Source organism: Heloderma suspectum, chromosome 3, assembly GCF_057233095.1.
Source record: "Heloderma suspectum isolate Gila_16-S chromosome 3, 16-S_ref, whole genome shotgun sequence".
NCBI lineage: Eukaryota > Metazoa > Chordata > Lepidosauria > Squamata > Helodermatidae > Heloderma > Heloderma suspectum.
Window position 1 is genome coordinate 119,036,606 of NC_139460.1, and position 17,760 is coordinate 119,054,365.

Here is a 17,760-nt window from a genome sequence, read left to right on the forward strand (position 1 = left end):
ATTTAAATTTGAGTGTTACAATGCTGCCCTCACAGAATAGGTGTAGAAATGAGAAAAGCAGTTATTTTTACTAATCTAAGGGCCAGACTACATGTGTGTAAAAGTACATGTAACACAACACCAGCATCTTTTTAAAGAACAAAACCGTTCAGGGGACAGGGAGGGGATTTTTTTAGAGTGGAGAAGCAGTCTAAATTACACTCAGCCCACTCAGTGAAGCCATAAGCTATGCCGTGCAGGGCCACCCAAGACAGACAGGTCATGGTGGAGAGTTCTGACAAAACGTGGTCCGCTGGAGAAGGAAATGGCAACCCACTCCAGTATTCTTGCCAAGAAAAACCCATGGAACGTATCACAAGGATAAAAGATATGACGCCGGAAGATGAGCCCCTCAGGTCGGAAGGTGTCCAATATGCTACTGGGGAAGAGCAGAGGGTATTTCCAAGTAGTGCCAGAAAGAGTGAAGCGGCTGGGCCAAAGCCGAAAGGACACTCAGCTGTGGATGTGTCTGGTGGTGAAAAGAAAGTCCGATGCTGTAAAGAACAATATTTCTTTATTGGAACCTGGAATGTAAGATCAGTGAATCAAGGTAAGCTGGAGGTGGTCAAACATAAGATGGCAAGATTGAACATCAACATCTTGGGAATCAGCGAACTCAAATGGCCAAGCATGGGCGAATTTAATTCAGGAGACCATTATATCTACTACTGTGGGCAAGAATCCCTTAGAAGAAATGGAGTAGCACTCGTAGTCAATAAAAGGGTGGGAAAAGCAGTACTGGGGTACAATCTCAAAAATGATAGAATGATCTCAGTACGAATCCAAGGCAAACCATTCAACATCACAGTACTTCAAGTCTATGCCCCAACCACTGAGGCCGAAGAAGCTGAGGTTGATCGGTTCTGTGAAGACCTACAACACCTTCTAGAACTAACACCAAAAAAAGATGTCCTTTTCATCATAGGGGATTGGAATGCTAAAGTAGGAAGTCAAGAAATCACTGGGATAACAGGCAAGCGTGGCCTTGGTGTACAAAATGAAGCAGGACAAAAGCTAATAGAGTTTTGCCAAGAGAACACGCTGATCATAGCAAACATGCTTTTCCAACAGCACAAGAGGCAACTCTGCACATGGACATCACCAGATGATCAATATCGAAATCAGATTGATTATGTCCTTTGCAGCCAAAGATGGAGAAGCTCTATACAGTCAGTAAAAACAAGACCTGGAGCTGACTATGGCTCAGATCATGAGCTTCTTGTTGCAAAATTTTGGCTTAAATTGAAGAATGTAGGGAAAACCACTAAACCATTCAGGTATGACCTAAATCATATCCCTGATGAATATACAGTGGAGGTGAGGAATAGATTTAAGGGATTAGACCTGATAGACAGAGTGCTTGAGGAACTATGGACAGAGGTCCGTAACATTGTTCAGGAGGCAGCAACGAAATCCACCCCAAAGAAAAAGAAATGCAAGAAAGCAAAGTGGCTGTCTGATGAGGCTTCACAAGTAGCTGAGGAAAGAAGGGAAGCAAAAAGCAAGGGAGAAAGGGGAAGATATATCCAACTGAATGCAGAGTTCCAGAGAATAGCAAGGAGAGACAAGAAGGCCTTCTTAAATGAACAATGCAAAGAAATCGAGGAAAACAATGGAATGGGAAAGACTAGAGGTCTCTTCAAGAAAATCGGAGATCTCAAGGGAACGTTTTGTGCAAAGACGGGCATGATAAAGGACAAAGAAGGCAGGGACCTAACAGAAGCAGATGAGATTAAGAAGAGGTGGCAAGAATACACAGAAGAACTATACAGGAAAGATCTGAATGTCCCTAATAGCCATGATAGTGCGGTCACTGAACTGGAGCCGGACATCCTAGAGAGTGAAGTCAAGTGAGCCTTAGGAAGCATTACTAACAACAAAGCTAGTGGAGATGACAGTATTCCAGCTGAGCTATTTAAGATCCTAAAGGATGATGCTGTTAAAGTGCTGCACTCAATATGCCAACACATTTGTAACACTCAACAGTGGCCACAAGACTGGAAAAGGTCAGTTTACATTCCAATTCCAAAGAAGGGCAATGCCAAAGAGTGTTCAAACTACCGCACAATTGCGCTCATTTCACATGCCAGCAAGCTGATGCTCAAAATCCTACAAGCTAGGCTTCAGCAGCATGTGAACTGAGAACTACCAGAAGTACAAGCTGGGTTTCGAAGAGACAGAGGAACTAGAGATCAAATCGCCAACGTTCGCTGGATCATGGAGAAAGGAAGAGAATTCCAGAAAAGCGTATTTTTCTGCTTCAATGACTACGCTAAAGCCTTTGATTGTGTGGATCACAACAAACTCTGGCAAATTCTGAAAGAGATGGGAATACCAGACCACCTTACCTGTCTTCTGAGAAACCTGTACGAGGGTCAAGAAGCAACAGTAAGAACCGGACATGGAACAACCGATTGGTTCAAAATTGGAAAAGGAGTACGGCAAGGCTGTATATTGTCACCCTGCTTATTTAACTTATATGCAGAGTACACCATGAGAAACACCGAGTTGGATGAATCACAGGTCGGAATTAAGATTGCCGGGAGAATTAGAACAACCTCAGATACGCAGATGATACCACCCTAATGGCAGTAAGCGAAGAGGATCTCAAGAGCCTCTTGTTGAGGGTGAAAGTGGAGAGTGCAAAAGCTGGTTTGAAACTCAACATTAAAAAAAACTAAGATCATGGCATCTGGCCCCATCGCTTCCTGGCCTATAGAAGGGGAAGAAATGGAAGCAGTGACAGATTTTATTTCCTTGGGCTCCCAAGATCACCGCAGACGGTGACTGTAGCCATGAAATTAAAAGACGCTTGCTCCTTGGGAGGAAAGCTATGGCAAACCTAGACAGCATAGTAAGAAGCAGAGACATCACCTTGCCGACAAAGGTCCGTATAATCAAAGCTATGGTTTTCCCAGTAGTAATGTATGGCTGTGAGAGCTGGACTATAAGGAAGGCTGAGCGCCGAAGAATCGATGCTTTCGAACTGTGGTGCTGGAGAAGACTCTTATGAGTCCCCTGGACTGCAAAGAGGTCAGATCAGTCAATCCTAAAGGCATTCAATCCTGAGTGCTCATTGGAAGGACAGATGCTGAAGCTGAAGCTCAAATATTTTGGCCACCTAATGTGAAGAAAAAACTCCCTGGAAAACACCTTGATGCTGGGAAAGACTGAAGGCAAAAGGAGAAGGGGACGGCAGAGGATGAGATGGCTAGATAGCATCACTGATGCAATGAATATGGACTTGAGCATGCTCCGGGAGAGAGCGCAGGACAGGAAGGCCTGGCGTGCTATGGTCCATGGGGTCACGAAGAGTCTGACACGACTGAACAACAACCTAGTGGCTTTCAGTGCTGTGAGGTTTCAAATGCATGTTTGGCCTCAAAAACACATTTTAAATTGTGTGTGTGTGTGTGTGTGTGTGTGTGTGTGTACGAACCCATGTGTTTGTTTGGGGGGGTGATTTAGTGATAGGCAGGAGAAGGGGTAAGTGCGCCCTGCTTTTCCTGCTGCCTCTCTATTCTAAATTCCCTTCTCCCAAATCAGCCTTGCTTGAAGTGTCAGAGCATAGTTGCCTATATAAGCATGGAAGACCTAATTAGATCCTTCAAGTTTAGGATCGTGCTCTTAAGAGCTCCTTTAGGAGTGTCAGAAGGCTTGGGTGTGTGCAGTGGAATTGTATGTGCTTTCCCCCCTAGATCCGCTAACACCTCATGCCAGATTATTCATTTCTTGAAACTGCTCTTAGGGCACAATCCTATCCATGTCTAGAGAGAAAAAAGTCCTACAACTCCCAGTATTCCCCAGCCAGCATGGGAGTTGTAGGACTTTTTTCTGTCTAGACATGGATAGGATTGTGCGATTAGTTTCAAAACCTGATGGCTAACATGGGGAGGAGGGGCTGGGGTTTGAGGAAAGACAACTACAGTGGTGCAAAAAAAGTTTGTGAACCCCTTAGGATTGTCACATACTTCCAACCTAAAATGATATTAGATCTTAATCTAGTCCCATAATCCTAAAGAACAACAGATAACCTGATAAAACAAATGACACACAAATATGATGCTTTTTCAAGTATGATTTATCCACAACTGATACAGCATTCAATATCCATGTTTGAAAAAGTATGTGAACTTTTAGATTCGGTACCTGGTGGCAACTCCTTGAGCAGCAATGATTTTAAGTAAGCATTTTCTATACCTGTTGGTGTCTCTCACATTGGTTTTGAGGAATTTTGGCCCATTCCTCCATACAGAACTGCTTCAGCTCCATGACATTTGAGGGCTTCCTTGCATGAACAGCTTGCTTCAGGTCCTGCCACAACATTTTGATGGGGTTTAGGTCTGGACTTCGACTAGGTCGTTCTAAAACATGAAATTTCTTCTTCCGCAGCCATTCTTTTGTAGATCTGCTTGTATGTTTAGGATCATTGTCTTGTTGCATGACAAGCATTCAGTTCAGCTTCAGCTCATGGACGGATGGCCTGGCATTCTGCTCTAGCATCTTCTGATACACTGAATGATGGCAAGCCATCTAGGTCCTGAGGCAGCAAAGCAGGCACAAACCATCACATTCCCACCACCGTGCTTGACAGTTTATTTATTTATTTATTCATTCATTTCATTTCTATACCGCCCAGTAGCTGAAGCTCTCTGGGCGGTTCACAAAAATTAAAACCAAACAACACACAATAAAACAATTTAAAATATATAGAACATTAAAACCACAATATAACAATACAACCACAATAAAACCTAGCAGCAGTGCAAGAGTTTAAAATACAGATTTAAAACAGCAAAGATAAAAATTTAGAAAGCTAAAATGCTAAAATGACTGGGAAAATAAAAAGGTCTTCACCTGGCGCCGAAAGGAGTACAATGTAGGCGCCAGGCAAACCTCATTAGGGAGCTCATTCCAGATTCGGGGTGCCACAACAGAAAAAGCCCTCCTCCTAGTAGCCACCCGCCTCACTTCCTTTGGCAGGGGCTCACGGAGAAGGGCCGCTGATGATGATCTTAAGGTCCGGGCAGGCACATATGGGAGGAGGCGGTCCTTCAGGTAACCTGGCCCCAAGCCGTTAAGGGCTTTAAATGTTAACACCAGCACTTTGAATCGGGCCTGGAAATGGACTGGCAGCCAGTGCAGCTGGAAAAGTACTGGCGTAATATGAGCTCGCAGGCCAGTCCCTGTTAACAATCTTGCTGCCCTATTTTGGACCAGCTGAAGTTTCCAGACCGTTTTCAAAGGCAGCCCCACGTATAACCCATTGCAGTAATCCAGACGAGAAGTTATCAGAGCATGGATAACTGTAGCTAGGCTATCTCTGTCCAGATAAGGGCGTAGTTGGTATACCAGCCTAAGCTGATAAAAAGTGCTCCGTGCCACTGAGTTCACCTGTGCCTCAAGTGACAGTTCTGGATCCAAGAGCACCCCCAAACTACAAACCTGATCCTTTAGGGGGAGTGCAACCCCCTCCAGAACAGGTTGAACATCACCTAGCTGGGCAGACGAACCACCCACTAACAGTACCTCCGTCTTGTCTGGATTGAGTTTCAGTTTATTAGCCCTCATCCAATCCATTACCGTGCCCAGGCACTGGTTCAGAACAGCCACTGCCTCACCTGGTTTTGATGAGAAAGAGAGGTAGAGCTGGGTGTCATCCGCATATTGATGGCACCTCAGCCCACACCTCCGGATAAACTCCCCCAGCGGTTTCATGTAGATGTTAAACAGCATGGGGGATAAAATAGAGCCCTGTGGAACCCCATGGCACAATTGCTATGGCACAGAGCAATAATCCCCCAGCACCACCTTCTGGAATCGGCCATCCAAGTAGGAGCGGAACCACTGTAGTGCAGTGCCTCCAACTCCCAACCCAGACAACCTATCCAGAAGGATACCATGGTCGATGGTATCGAAAGCTGCTGAGAGGTCCAGGAGAATCAACAGGGTCGCACTCCCCCTGTCCCTCTCCCGGCAGAGGTCATCCCACAGGGCGACCAAGGCAGTTTCCGTTCCAAAACCAGGCCTGAAGCCTGATTGAAATGGATCTAGATAATCTGTTTCATTCAACAGTGCCTGGAGCTGTCCTACAACCACCCGCTCAAGCACCTTGCCCAGGAAGGGGATGTTGGCCACTGGCCTATAATTGTTAACATCCTCTGGGTCCAGGTTAGGCTTTTTCAGGAGTGGTCTAATTACTGCCTCTTTTAAAGTGGCAGGCACCACTCCCTCTCTCAAGGAGGAATTTACAACCTCTTGGACCCAGCCGGACATCCCCTCCTTGTTTGATTTAATAAGCCATGAAGGGCAAGGGTCAAGCACACAAGTGGTCGATCGGACTTGGCCAAGCACCTTGTCCGCATCCTCAGGCCTCAGTAACTGAAACTCATCCAATAAAACTGGACCAGACGGTGCTCTGAACGCCTCTACCAATGGAACTGCATTAATGGTGGTGTCCAATTCATGACGAATCTGAGCGACTTTATCCTCAAAGTGCCGCGCAAACTTGTCACAGCGTGCTACCGAGGGTTCCACCGTCTCTCTCCCTGGCCCAGAATGTAACAGGCCGCGAACCACTCGGAAAAGCTCCGCTGGACGACACTGAGAAGATGCAATGCTGGTGGAAAAGAACTGCCTCTTTACCACCCTCACCACCACACAGTAGGCTCGATAGTGGGCTCTTACCTGTGTTTGGTCAGACTCAGCACGAGTTTTCCTCCACCTGCGTTCTAGCCGTCTCCCCTCTTGCTTCATTGGCCTCAGCTCAGGTGTATACCAAGGAGCTGGCCGGGCTCTGCTCAGAGGGAGAGGGCGCTTGGGCGCGATCGTGTCAACCGCCCGAGTCATCTGGGAAAGGCCGCCAGAAGTCTAAACCTCAGCAGAAAGTGATCTGACCATGACAAAGGGACAGATGTTAATTCCTCCACTTTCAGATCACCATCCACCTGCCCAGTCGAGAAAACCAGATCAAGCGTGTGTCCTTTTATATGCGTTGGGCCGATGACATGTTGGGACTGCCCCATGGTTGTCATGGCGGCCATGAAGTCCTGAGCCGCCCCGGATACAGCGGCCTCGGCATGGAAGTTGAGATCCCCCAGGACCATCACCCTGGGGGTCTTCAACACCAAGTCCAAGACCACCTCCGTCAGCTCAGGCAGGGAGTCTGATGGGCAGCGGGGTGGGCGGTACACCAACAGAATCCCTAATCTGTCCCGGGTACCCAACACAAGGTACAAACACTCAAGATCTGCACTCGAATGAGCAGGAAGCCTGGAGAGGGAGATGCAATTCCTATGGACCACGGCAACCCCTCCTCCCCGACCCTCAAGTCGGTGTTGGTGCTGCACCGAGTACCCAGGAGGGCACAGCTAGGAGAGAGTGACCCCTCCCAGTTCCCCCACCCAGGTCTCAGTAATACATGCCAGGTCAGCCCCCTCATCCACAATCAAATCATGGATGAGGGAGGTCTTATTTTGGGCCAACCTGGCATTCAGCAGCAGCACCACCAGACCCGAGGGCAGACTGGTAAGGCTGCCAGGAACCATCAGGTTGGGGGAAGAACCAGAAGAGGGGACAGCTGTAAGGTGTCTAGCCCCTCTTCTCCTCAGCTGGCCTGTTAATCCCCCAACGCCATACCTCCCCCTGCCCGTGACCACAGTTATGGTGGCACCTCCTCCACCCCCTGAGTTGCCCAATAGTCCTCCCAGGCACATATTAAAATGTTACGATATAAAATGCACAACAGTTTAAAAGAATATAAAAGAGATAAAAGAGAACAGAAGCTAACAAGGAGCAGATAGTCCACGTTTGCCCCTTCCCCTTGTCTTTAAAGCTGCTGCCCTCTGCTGCTGCTATTTGCTGCTGCTATTGTGGCTGCTGGTGTCTCTGGAGAGGCAGGTGGGTAGATCTTCAGATCCTACGCGACTCCAAGTGCGATGCTAAGTGCTCCTTCCTGAGCAGCCTCTGGCAGCCCTGCCTTAAGTACCTGTGGGCGGGGGCAGAAGCAGGCTCAGGATCCACCTGGTGCAGCTGCTGGCTGGTCCGCCTTCCCCAGGCTCCTTCCCGAGCAGCCTCTGGCAGCCCCGCCTTAAGTACCTGTGGGCGGGGGCAGAAGCAGGCTCAGGCTCAGGATCCACCTGGTGCAGCTGCTGGCTGGTCCTCCTTCCCTAGGCTCCTTCCCAGCAGCTGCACAGTTGTGATGAGATTCTTCTGTTTGAACTCAGTGTTTGTTTTTTTGCCAAATGTAATATTTCTCAGTGTCCTCATCTGTCCGGAGAACATTGTTCCAGAAGTCTTGGGGATCATCTATGTGATCTTTAGTGAACTTCAGATGGGCAGCAATGTTGTTTTTAGAGAGCAGTGGTTTCCTCCTGGCTTTCAGCCCATGAACACCATTCTTGTTCAGTCCTTTTCTAGTTGTTGAGTCATGAACGCTCACATTAGCCAAGGTGAAAGTGGCCTCCATATCCTTGGATTTTACTCTTGGGTTATTTTGAATTCCTGGATGATGCGCCAGTTTGTTCTTGGAGAGATTTTAATAGGATGACCACTCCTGGTGACTATGGTCTTGAACCTTCTCCATTTGTAGACAATCTGTCTGACAGTGGATTGGTGGAGCCCAAAATCCTTAGAAATGGTTTTGTAACTCTTCCTAGACTGATGAGCAACAATAACAGCTTTTCTGAGGTCTTCAGAGATGTATTTTGATTGTGGCATGATGTGTTTCCATACAACTGTATGGTGAAGACCAAGCTCACAAAATTTCTGATGTTTTATAGGGTGGGGCCTCCCAAGCTCATCCCTGAAGATCTTATTTTAAGACCTGATTCTAATTATTCCCTTCAATTGAGCAACCAGGGGTTCATTTACTTTTGCACTGACTCTTAAGTACTCATTGTTTGCCTAATTTATACATCATTTTATTTCACAAGACATGGAATTGTTTAATATAAACCCTATTAGATATTTAGAAAAGGGCTGGTTTTGATTTACGAAAGCTGTCGTGGTAAAACTGTGGAATTTCTGTAATTATCGTTAGGGTTCACAAACTTTTTCTCACCACTGTATAAAATTCCCGGTGGCTCCTGGAACTGCTTGTATGGGTGTGTGTGTGTGTGTGTGTGTGTGTGTGTTTTGTTTTGGATCCTGGACAACATGGACTATAAATGGAAATAATAAATACTTACAAAGATTTACCATACTGGCATTTAAAATGTATATTGGTAGCCTGTATATTGTTAAAACCATTATAAGACAATATAATTTATAAACTTTACTATGCCTGTTACTTGCATTTGGAATGATCGATAGTTTAGTAGAAAGGAAATGAAAACAATGATTGAGACCCAAGTAACAAAGCTATTGAAAATATTAAAGGAACTAATTACTACATGATCTATTGATTGGGTTCAGTAATGGGAGATTTGAGGGGGAACTGTATCCCGCTAAGTTCCAAGGAAATAGTAGTTGCACAGGACTACAAGCATCGCTTGTTCATTTCATTGAAGCTTATGCAGTAGATGTTTCTAGCAAATATGTTTGGTATATGTAAGTATACATTAAGGTTGGGGCAGGGGGATGCATACTGGTGGTAGTCAAAGCCAAATGCAAAAGGGAGAGGCATCCCTTTTTTCTCCCTTTCATTAATCCATCATCCAATCATTTACTCCTCCAATCATACTGTTTTTCACTCAGACGTGTGCGCGCGCACACCATCTCAGCGAGGTAGAGCAACACAGCCTAAAACACCCCCTCTCCCTCCCATTCTCTTTCATAAACACACATCCATCTATCCCCATTCCTGCACTTACCTTCTATCCACACCCTCCCATTCACACCTTCCCCCCCTTAAACATAATTTCCTTGCCCCTGTTTACACACTTTCTCCCATTCGCATGCTTACCTTCCATTCAGCTTTCCTTTCATGTGGGAAGAAGAGATGTCTCTTTCTCCTGGCCAAGCAGGGAAGGAAACACAGCAGAGGGGGTACAAAATAGGTTGTGTGGGGGCAGCGTAGACACCCACTGTGGGCTGCAGTGAAGGCTTCCAAGAGCTGTATGTGGCCTGCAGGCCTTGAGTTGTCCCCATGTGCCTTAAGCTAAGGAAGGGCTAAGCTAATTTGCCATTTTATTTTTGTCTGCCTAACATAACAGGCAGTTATTTTTTTAAAAAGAGATTTTTATATATATATTTATAGAAAAAATCTTCCTTCATTTGTTTTTAAATATAAGTATGAGTTGTCTACATTTACATTGTGTCTCATAATGTAACTCACAATGATTCATTGAAGTATTTTGACCAGATAAAGTCATTAAAATCAGTAACAAAGCTATATTTTCATAGCTGAGCACAATTAAAATTGTCTGCAATTTGCGAACGAAGGCTAGTCACAAAAAGGCAGTTCAGTTTTGGTGTTGAATTAGCTTTGTCTTCATGAGTAATGCAAGCAACTAATAGCACAGGTTAAACCTTTTTGTGGAAGACACAGTAGTTTTATCAAATTTCTTTTGGGTCTTCTTGTGTGTCCCCTAGACAGTAGAGTGAATGAGGAGGATTTAAAAGGAAAAAAAAAAACCTAGGTGACAGGAATGGGAAGGTCAGAGAGAGAGAGAGAACAAGAACAATAGATAAGAATTATAGGATAGGATAGGATAGGATAGGATAGGATAGGATAGGGTACATATAAAATTATGTGCAAAATGCAAGTATGGGTATTAGTTTTTTGTGGGTTTTTTGCCTTAGAAAATATTTCTCTGTAACGTCTGGAGAGAACAGCCTGTAGATTACTGTACCAAATTCTGTCATTTTCTGTTGAGTTCACAGTCTTTGTCTTTACTTAACCAGGATGACATTTGCACAAAATACAAACTGGCTTCGTTCCCTTGTGTCTTGAGTGTTTAGCTCTCTCTGTGTGTGTGTGTGTGTGTGTGTGTGTGTGAGTGTGAGAGAGAGAGAGAGAGAGAGAGAGAACAGCAATGTTTTGGCAAGGTAAGTACCTAACATAGATGTCATTAGGAGAATATACTAATTTTAATAATTATTTTATTTTCTAACTATGTATTATGTATGCCCGATATCATATATGTAGTCCTCAGTCTTCAAAGAGCCTGTCTAAAGATTTTTGTAGCTTTACATGTTAGTGAATGTCTCTTATCCTGCCCCAGTTGCTATAGCGATTCATCATTCATTGGCCCCTTTCCGTTGCTGTGGCTGGAAAAGGCTATTAGTAAAACAGGCTTGGATCATTAGTTTTCAGAGAAGTAGGAATCAGAACCATGTAGACAACTGCTGTTAGATTATGCTAGTAAGTGGTGACCCATAAATGCCACTGGGCCAAACCTAGCTCTGGAAACAGGTTTATAATATTTGTTCCCACCTTTCATATAAAAATTTAATATGGCCTGAGTATTTCCAATGTACAGTGGTTCAAACAAATAGCATATAATATGCTCAAGAGACATCTACGTGTGCTCACTTATTGTAGTTGCTTGAACATTTTAAATTCAGAAATAGTTATTCCAAATCAAGAACCTGCCCCTGGCTCATTTAAACAGGCTTTAGCTTAATCTCAATGCCCACACGAGTCCTATCACCCCTTGGTTCACTAAATGCTTGTTGAGAATTGCAAAACACACCTGTCTGACATAACAACCATAGTACTTCTTGACAAAGGTGTTGGAAGTCTAAGCCACAAACACCCTTTTGTCATGTTTGCTTAGATCAATTGGCAGCATTTGACAGGGGTTATAACTGAATCTAGGCAAGAGAGCAGCTTCTTTAAAGGAGGTTGTAGCTGGTCCTTTGGGGGAAAGAAACCACCATTCAGAGATGACCTGCTGGTTATAGACTCATATTTAAAGTTCCCTTTCTTGGTAACGTTATTGAGCGTATGGTGCCAAAGCAAGCCCAGTCATTCCTGAATGAAACATCCTTCTTTGATTCATTTTCAGTTTGGCTTCCAACCTGGATAGGGGGCAGAAGCTGTGTTGGTGAACCTGGTGGATTATCTGCATCTGGATTCTAGATGCTGATCACCCAGGTCAATAGGGGGAATTTCGCAGTGCTTGGACTTCAGGAAATCTCAGTGATTTTTTGAGCTGTGCACAAAATGACCTTTTGAAATCCTCCACCCTATTTGTGGACAGAGAAATGTGTGTGTGTGGGGGTCAGTTTCACCGAATTTCTCCAGTGGGAGGAGAAATTCTCCAAACATTTCTCACAGGTGGGGCTCACCATTGACAAGGCTTGTAGCACAGCTCCTTTCTTCCTAAGGGTGGTGTTCTTGTTTTTTTCTTATTATTTTGCACTGACACTTCAAGTGGCAACCACAGCTATTGTATTGGCAATCTGACCCACAATACCCTATACGTAGCAATCATTCCAGGGCATTGAAGGGGGTGGGGTGGAGAGGGAGGGTGAAACCCACCAAAAATTGGGGAAGAACTTTTGGGGAAATTCTGCAAAGTGTTCTTTCATTTCTAGGGGAGTAAAGAAAAGAAAAATCTCAGGACATGCCGGAGAAAAATGTTTTCTGAGAAATTTTGGCTTAGCTCCTTTAGGGTTCAGCAACTTCTCCAGGATCTTCCAAATGTTAAATTCCTGATGGGTAATTGTGGATACATCTTGTCTCTAATACAGGTGCAGAAAGATGATTGTACAGTGAAAGACAGGACACTCCTATACACTCCTCGGTCATCTCCTAAGTAAAGGAAGCACAAGAACCCTGAACACAATTTCTCTGACATTTCTTCTCTTTGAATTTCTTTTCGAAAACTATTTCTTTTTTATTAAATTGAATGAGAATGGTCTAAAAATTTTCAGTGCAGTACTAGTGATTCTTGACATTATGGAGCATGCGGTGCTGTTACATTATTTAGATCCTAAGTCTTAGAACATTCAGTGAAAGGAAGAGAATTAGGCCATGTACATAAAGTAGTCTTGTTCAACTTTTGGAGCCATTAGGTAATGTTCTACAAGGGTCAGTTTTATCTATAGTGGTGTTTAGCATTCATACAAAACTACTGGTGGAGAAGTAATTGTCCAAGGCTTTGGAGCAGAGTGTCATTAATATGTTCTGTATTTCATTAAGTAAGCAGTGCACATCTTAGCTGTTGAAGCTGTGCTTTGCATGTATGGTTAGACAGGCTAAAACTAAATCCAAACAAGACAGAAGTGTCGGTGGGAGACCAAGTGTCCAAGGAGAAGTAAATTATCCAGTTGTTTATGAGATATTTGTTGTTTTGTCAAAAAAGGTCTGCAATCATAGGGGGTGTTTTCAGACCCGATGTTGGTTTTGATCTTTAAAATCCTTCATCTTCTACACTGGCAGTTTTGAGAAAATACCTCAACTTTTACACCACCACTACCACCACCCCCGCCGCCCTTCCCTAATAGTAAGATTAGAGGATAAAGCCCTGCTTGAAATCCCATCTGGGAAGATCAAGGTGTTGGCAGAAGAAGAGCAGAGCTTTGCCTATAGGCTCTGGAATGAGCTCCCAGAGGAGCTGGATTGGTGCACCTCTGTAATGGCCAGAGGACATTGTAAGGCCTACTGTTTGGGGAGCTGAACTGTGCTGCTAAACTTTTATGTATCTGTAGATTTGTTTTCCCATTTCTATCCTGCCTTTTGATTCACAAAGAACCCTCCAAAGCAAAAAATATTCTGCTGATGGTTTCCCACCATTTTGTTTTTGTTTTATGATTACAAAATGAAGATGAAGATGATGATTAATCATGTTTGCAAGCTGCCTGAAATGTTTAGAGAGTTAGGGTAAAAAGTTAAAAATAAATCACCTTTGGTAAGTTCTCAGTTTCAGTAGGCTGACGTTACTGGTTTTGCTGTTGAAACAAGAGAATTCTTGTAAAAAGTGGGATTACTAAGAATCACAATAATACATATGGCAAGAAGAAAATCTAAATTCATAATTAAAAATAAAAACACCCTGGAATATTTCACTAATACATACTCTAACGTAATCTGTTAAATATAAGGCAAGGGGTATCACACGAATACAAATAGTTACTTTTGGTTTGGGTTTGTGGTTGACATGCACTAGTTTTCTCTTTGACAGCAGAGCACTCTAATGGTAATTCTTCAAATGAAATTCTGTAGTTTACTTTGCTGTGCTGGATTAAACCCCACAATCTTCATATGCTGTTACCCCAGTTGTTGTGGACTCTGGTTCATATCACATTACTGAACAAAATGCATTATACAGACAGCCTACACCTTCATCTGCTTGTGGCAGATTAAAGAACATTTCATCCTGGTAAAATGAGTAATTACACTAGAGATTTCCATATTGTTGCTTGCTTTCAGAAATGCATTAATTCAGCTGCTGAGAAAAGGAATAACTTGCCAGTTATGTGGAACGCTGCTGTAAACAGATTGAAAAATCTTGGACCAAACCCATGGCAGTGATAAGCCCCACTTCCCAATAGCTCTCCAGGCATGCAGTGACCTCTGGTTCTATCCATGTACAAATTTAAGCAAAAGGCCACAGGCTGGCATTTGCAAAGAGATTAGTGATTTTGAAAACCCTCAGTGTTGACTTAGCCAGCTTGAATCACCTGATATCCAGAAATGCTGAAAATCTACCAAATCACAATTAGCCCTTTAAAGCCATGGTGAGATTTGTCACGCTGCCTAATGAATATAAAGGCATCACACACAGGGCCTCTTTAAACCTAAGGAGCCACAGTATTAGTAACTAAATCAAAATTGCCTGTTCCTTTTTTCAAATGGTCCTGCCTCACCTTTGAAAAACTGACCTGGTTACTTTTTTAAAATCAGACCACTTCCACTGTTAAATTTTAGGTCTCCTGTCTTTCCTCCTTTTCTCTTGTCATTCACCTTTCCTCATTTTTTCTTTGGAATGAAATTGAGTAAGCAACCTCATTTTTTAGTCATCCCCTCCCCAACTGCTTCACAATGGCTTAAACATTTAGGGGACAAACCATTGTCTGTGTGGGGCAGTGGATAACAAGAATAGATCATCCACTTTTTATTATTTGGAATAAATAGAAAATAGAACATTTTTTGAACATAGGAAATAATAGAACATTTCAGTTAAAAAGAGGAATATATCTTAATTGAATTGTACTCCGGGAAAGAGGAAAATTTAATTCAGGTCTAAGCAAAACTTACTTGGGATTCTAGAATTTTGAGGAAAGTCTTTAAAAAAAATCATTTTAAAGCATTAGACACATATGTTTATACTGGAAACTTAACCAGTTTAATTTTCATGGGTTTCTCCCAGCAAAACCAGGGAACTCTTTTCTGTGCTGGCTGTGGTTTTTGAGACTTCTTATAGAACTATAGTTCCCAGAATTCTTTGGCCAGAGTGGTGAGAGATGGAGCATGGCAATTACACTAGTCTTTGTTTTGTAGTGCAAACAGGGACTATAGCAAGACGAGTAGCAGAGTCTCTGTGTGGCCACATGGGGTACAAGAAGTGACTGAGCTAAGTAGTTTCTAAGCAACAAAGAACTCACAGCTCTCTCAAAGAATTACAGGGGGAAGTGAGGATGGCAAGCTGGAAGCAGAGATGAGGTGTAATGGATGCCTCTTCTTTGCTTCACATTTTAGGAGACACGGTACTTACACACGAGCTGCTACTTGGGATTGTTCTGTTTGTTTTGCAGCTCACATGGGTTTTGATTTGTTAGTAGACTGCATACCCTGACAGTAGTCTTTTGTGCACAGAACAACTAGCTCATAGGCTACACATAGCAAATCTAAAGAGAAAACTTGGCCTGAGCAACATCCAGTCTCCCATCCCTTTCCCCCAAATATTTTTTTTGGAATCTTGGTGGGCTCACCACAGAATGTAACCTGTTTTCTCCCCTGCCTACCAATAATCAGCGCTTGCATATGTCTTGATGAAACTTGTTCACTGTATTTCTATTCTACTTGTTTTATTTCTCTTTGGTTTCTCTAATCCACAGACACCAGAAGAGGGTGCATCCACATCAATCTATGCAGCAGTTTCACCGGAGCTAGAAGGAGTTGGCGGCTGCTATCTTTGCAATGAGCAAAGGACAAATTCTGCTGATGTCTGCTATGATGAGGAGCTGCAGAAAAGGCTCTGGACAGAAAGCTGCAGACTGGTTGGGATTCCTGATCCAGCACCATAGAGGTCTCAAAAAATAGCCACAGCTTGCTGCGTGAATTCAACACGTCCCACAGGCCTCTACTGGCAGCATCACTCATACTTCCGGAATTCACTGTTCAGTCACATGGGGAAATATGAACTCTGTTTGAGCTCTCAATCTGGACCGGGGGGGCGGGGGGCGGCAAGATATTCCCAACTAGAATTATGTGTCTGGTGGTTTTGAATTTAACCATCCATTTTGTAATCATGATGTTTCAGTCTGTGATTAAAAAACAAATCTTTAACCGTATGTGGAATTAAGGGTTTTCTTTAATATCAACAAAAAAGAACTATCACTTGAGGCTAAAACATATTTAGCTTAGGGCCTGCCCTTCAAAGCTCTAGGCATTTTATCTGCTTTTCAGCAACTCTTAGAAGTTGGATACTCTTACCTTTGGATGATCCTTAATCCTGCCAGAAGATTGTAAGAATGATCAGTTATGTGCACATAGATCAAAATCCAGAGATGTCAAAGCATGGCCAGAGGAATTTTATCCCTTTGAATGGCAGACTCACAATGCCATATCACAGAAGACTCTAAAACAGAAATCCAAGCCTCCCTTGGACACACATAACTCGTCACATGATCCAGGCCATAATAACTACTCTCTAAACCAGGGGTATTGAACCTGTTTCAGCCTCTGGGCCAGATTCCATTTCAGAGAAGCTCTTGAGGCCCACATTCCAATGGTGGGTGAAGGAAAGGGGAGTGAGGCTGAAGGCAAAGGGACAAGGGCAGGGGCAGAAATGCAAGCATATTTTAGCTTAAAGCTGTTACTGCCAGTAACTAAGCTTTAGGACAGGCATTTGAAATTTTTGGAATAGAGAAAAAACTGCACAAATGCCAGGAAACCATCAAGCGACTGGGGGTTGAGGGAAGATCTGGAATATCTGGAGTTTCTGCACCTTGATGTAGGGAAACTGCTCACACAAACAGCTCAAGAGGTGGTGCGCCACCCACCCAGTTGCATTAGGAGCAATGAGATGCATGTGTGTTTGGAGTAATGTATTCAGATGGATGGAAGGATTGAATTTGCTGTGAAGATTCACTAGGGAAACCTGCAGGACTAACTGGATATGGTTGTAACAGATTAGCTTTAGCCATGAGGAGTTTACCCAGCCATGAAGAATCCAGAAAGTTAAAAGATCTGTGGTACTGATGATGAAGGTGAGCACTGAGGAAAGGCTGGACGAGGCTTTGGGAATCCAAAAGGGGAGAAAACAGCACAATATGCTTTAATATATGACCTGAGTGGAGAATTTATCTCATTGCAAAATTGCAGTTATTTCTATCACAGCAACTGCAATCCTGGACATGTGTATTAAAGTAACTCTGCTCTTCTCCCTTGTTTTAGCACTTGATTTATTTAATAGTCCCTTTGAGTCTCCCCAAAAGAAAAGGGAAGGAGTCACCTGAGCTCATAGAAATGCTGTTTCCCATCAAAGAACAGTTAACATTTGGTACAGATGTTTATCTCAGGTGGGAGAGAAAAATCTTTCGGAAAGATCCCAGGAAGATGTGTGTGTGTGGGGGGTTAATGACATTTTTGGTGGCTAGAAATGGATG

General features: G+C 43.6%; 1 protein-coding gene across 1 annotated transcript in view; it reads left to right on the forward strand.

Moving 5' to 3' along the window:
• DHRSX (dehydrogenase/reductase X-linked) overlaps positions 1-16,442 on the forward strand; it is a 193,196-nt gene extending 176,754 nt beyond the window's left edge. Inside the window, exon 7 of the mRNA XM_084844282.1 lies at positions 15,988-16,442. Within this exon, the coding sequence (XP_084700408.1) occupies positions 15,988-16,176 (189 nt within the window). The 3' untranslated portion in view covers positions 16,177-16,442. The remainder of the gene's footprint in view (positions 1-15,987) is intronic.
• The last annotated feature ends 1,318 nt before the right edge of the window (positions 16,443-17,760 follow it).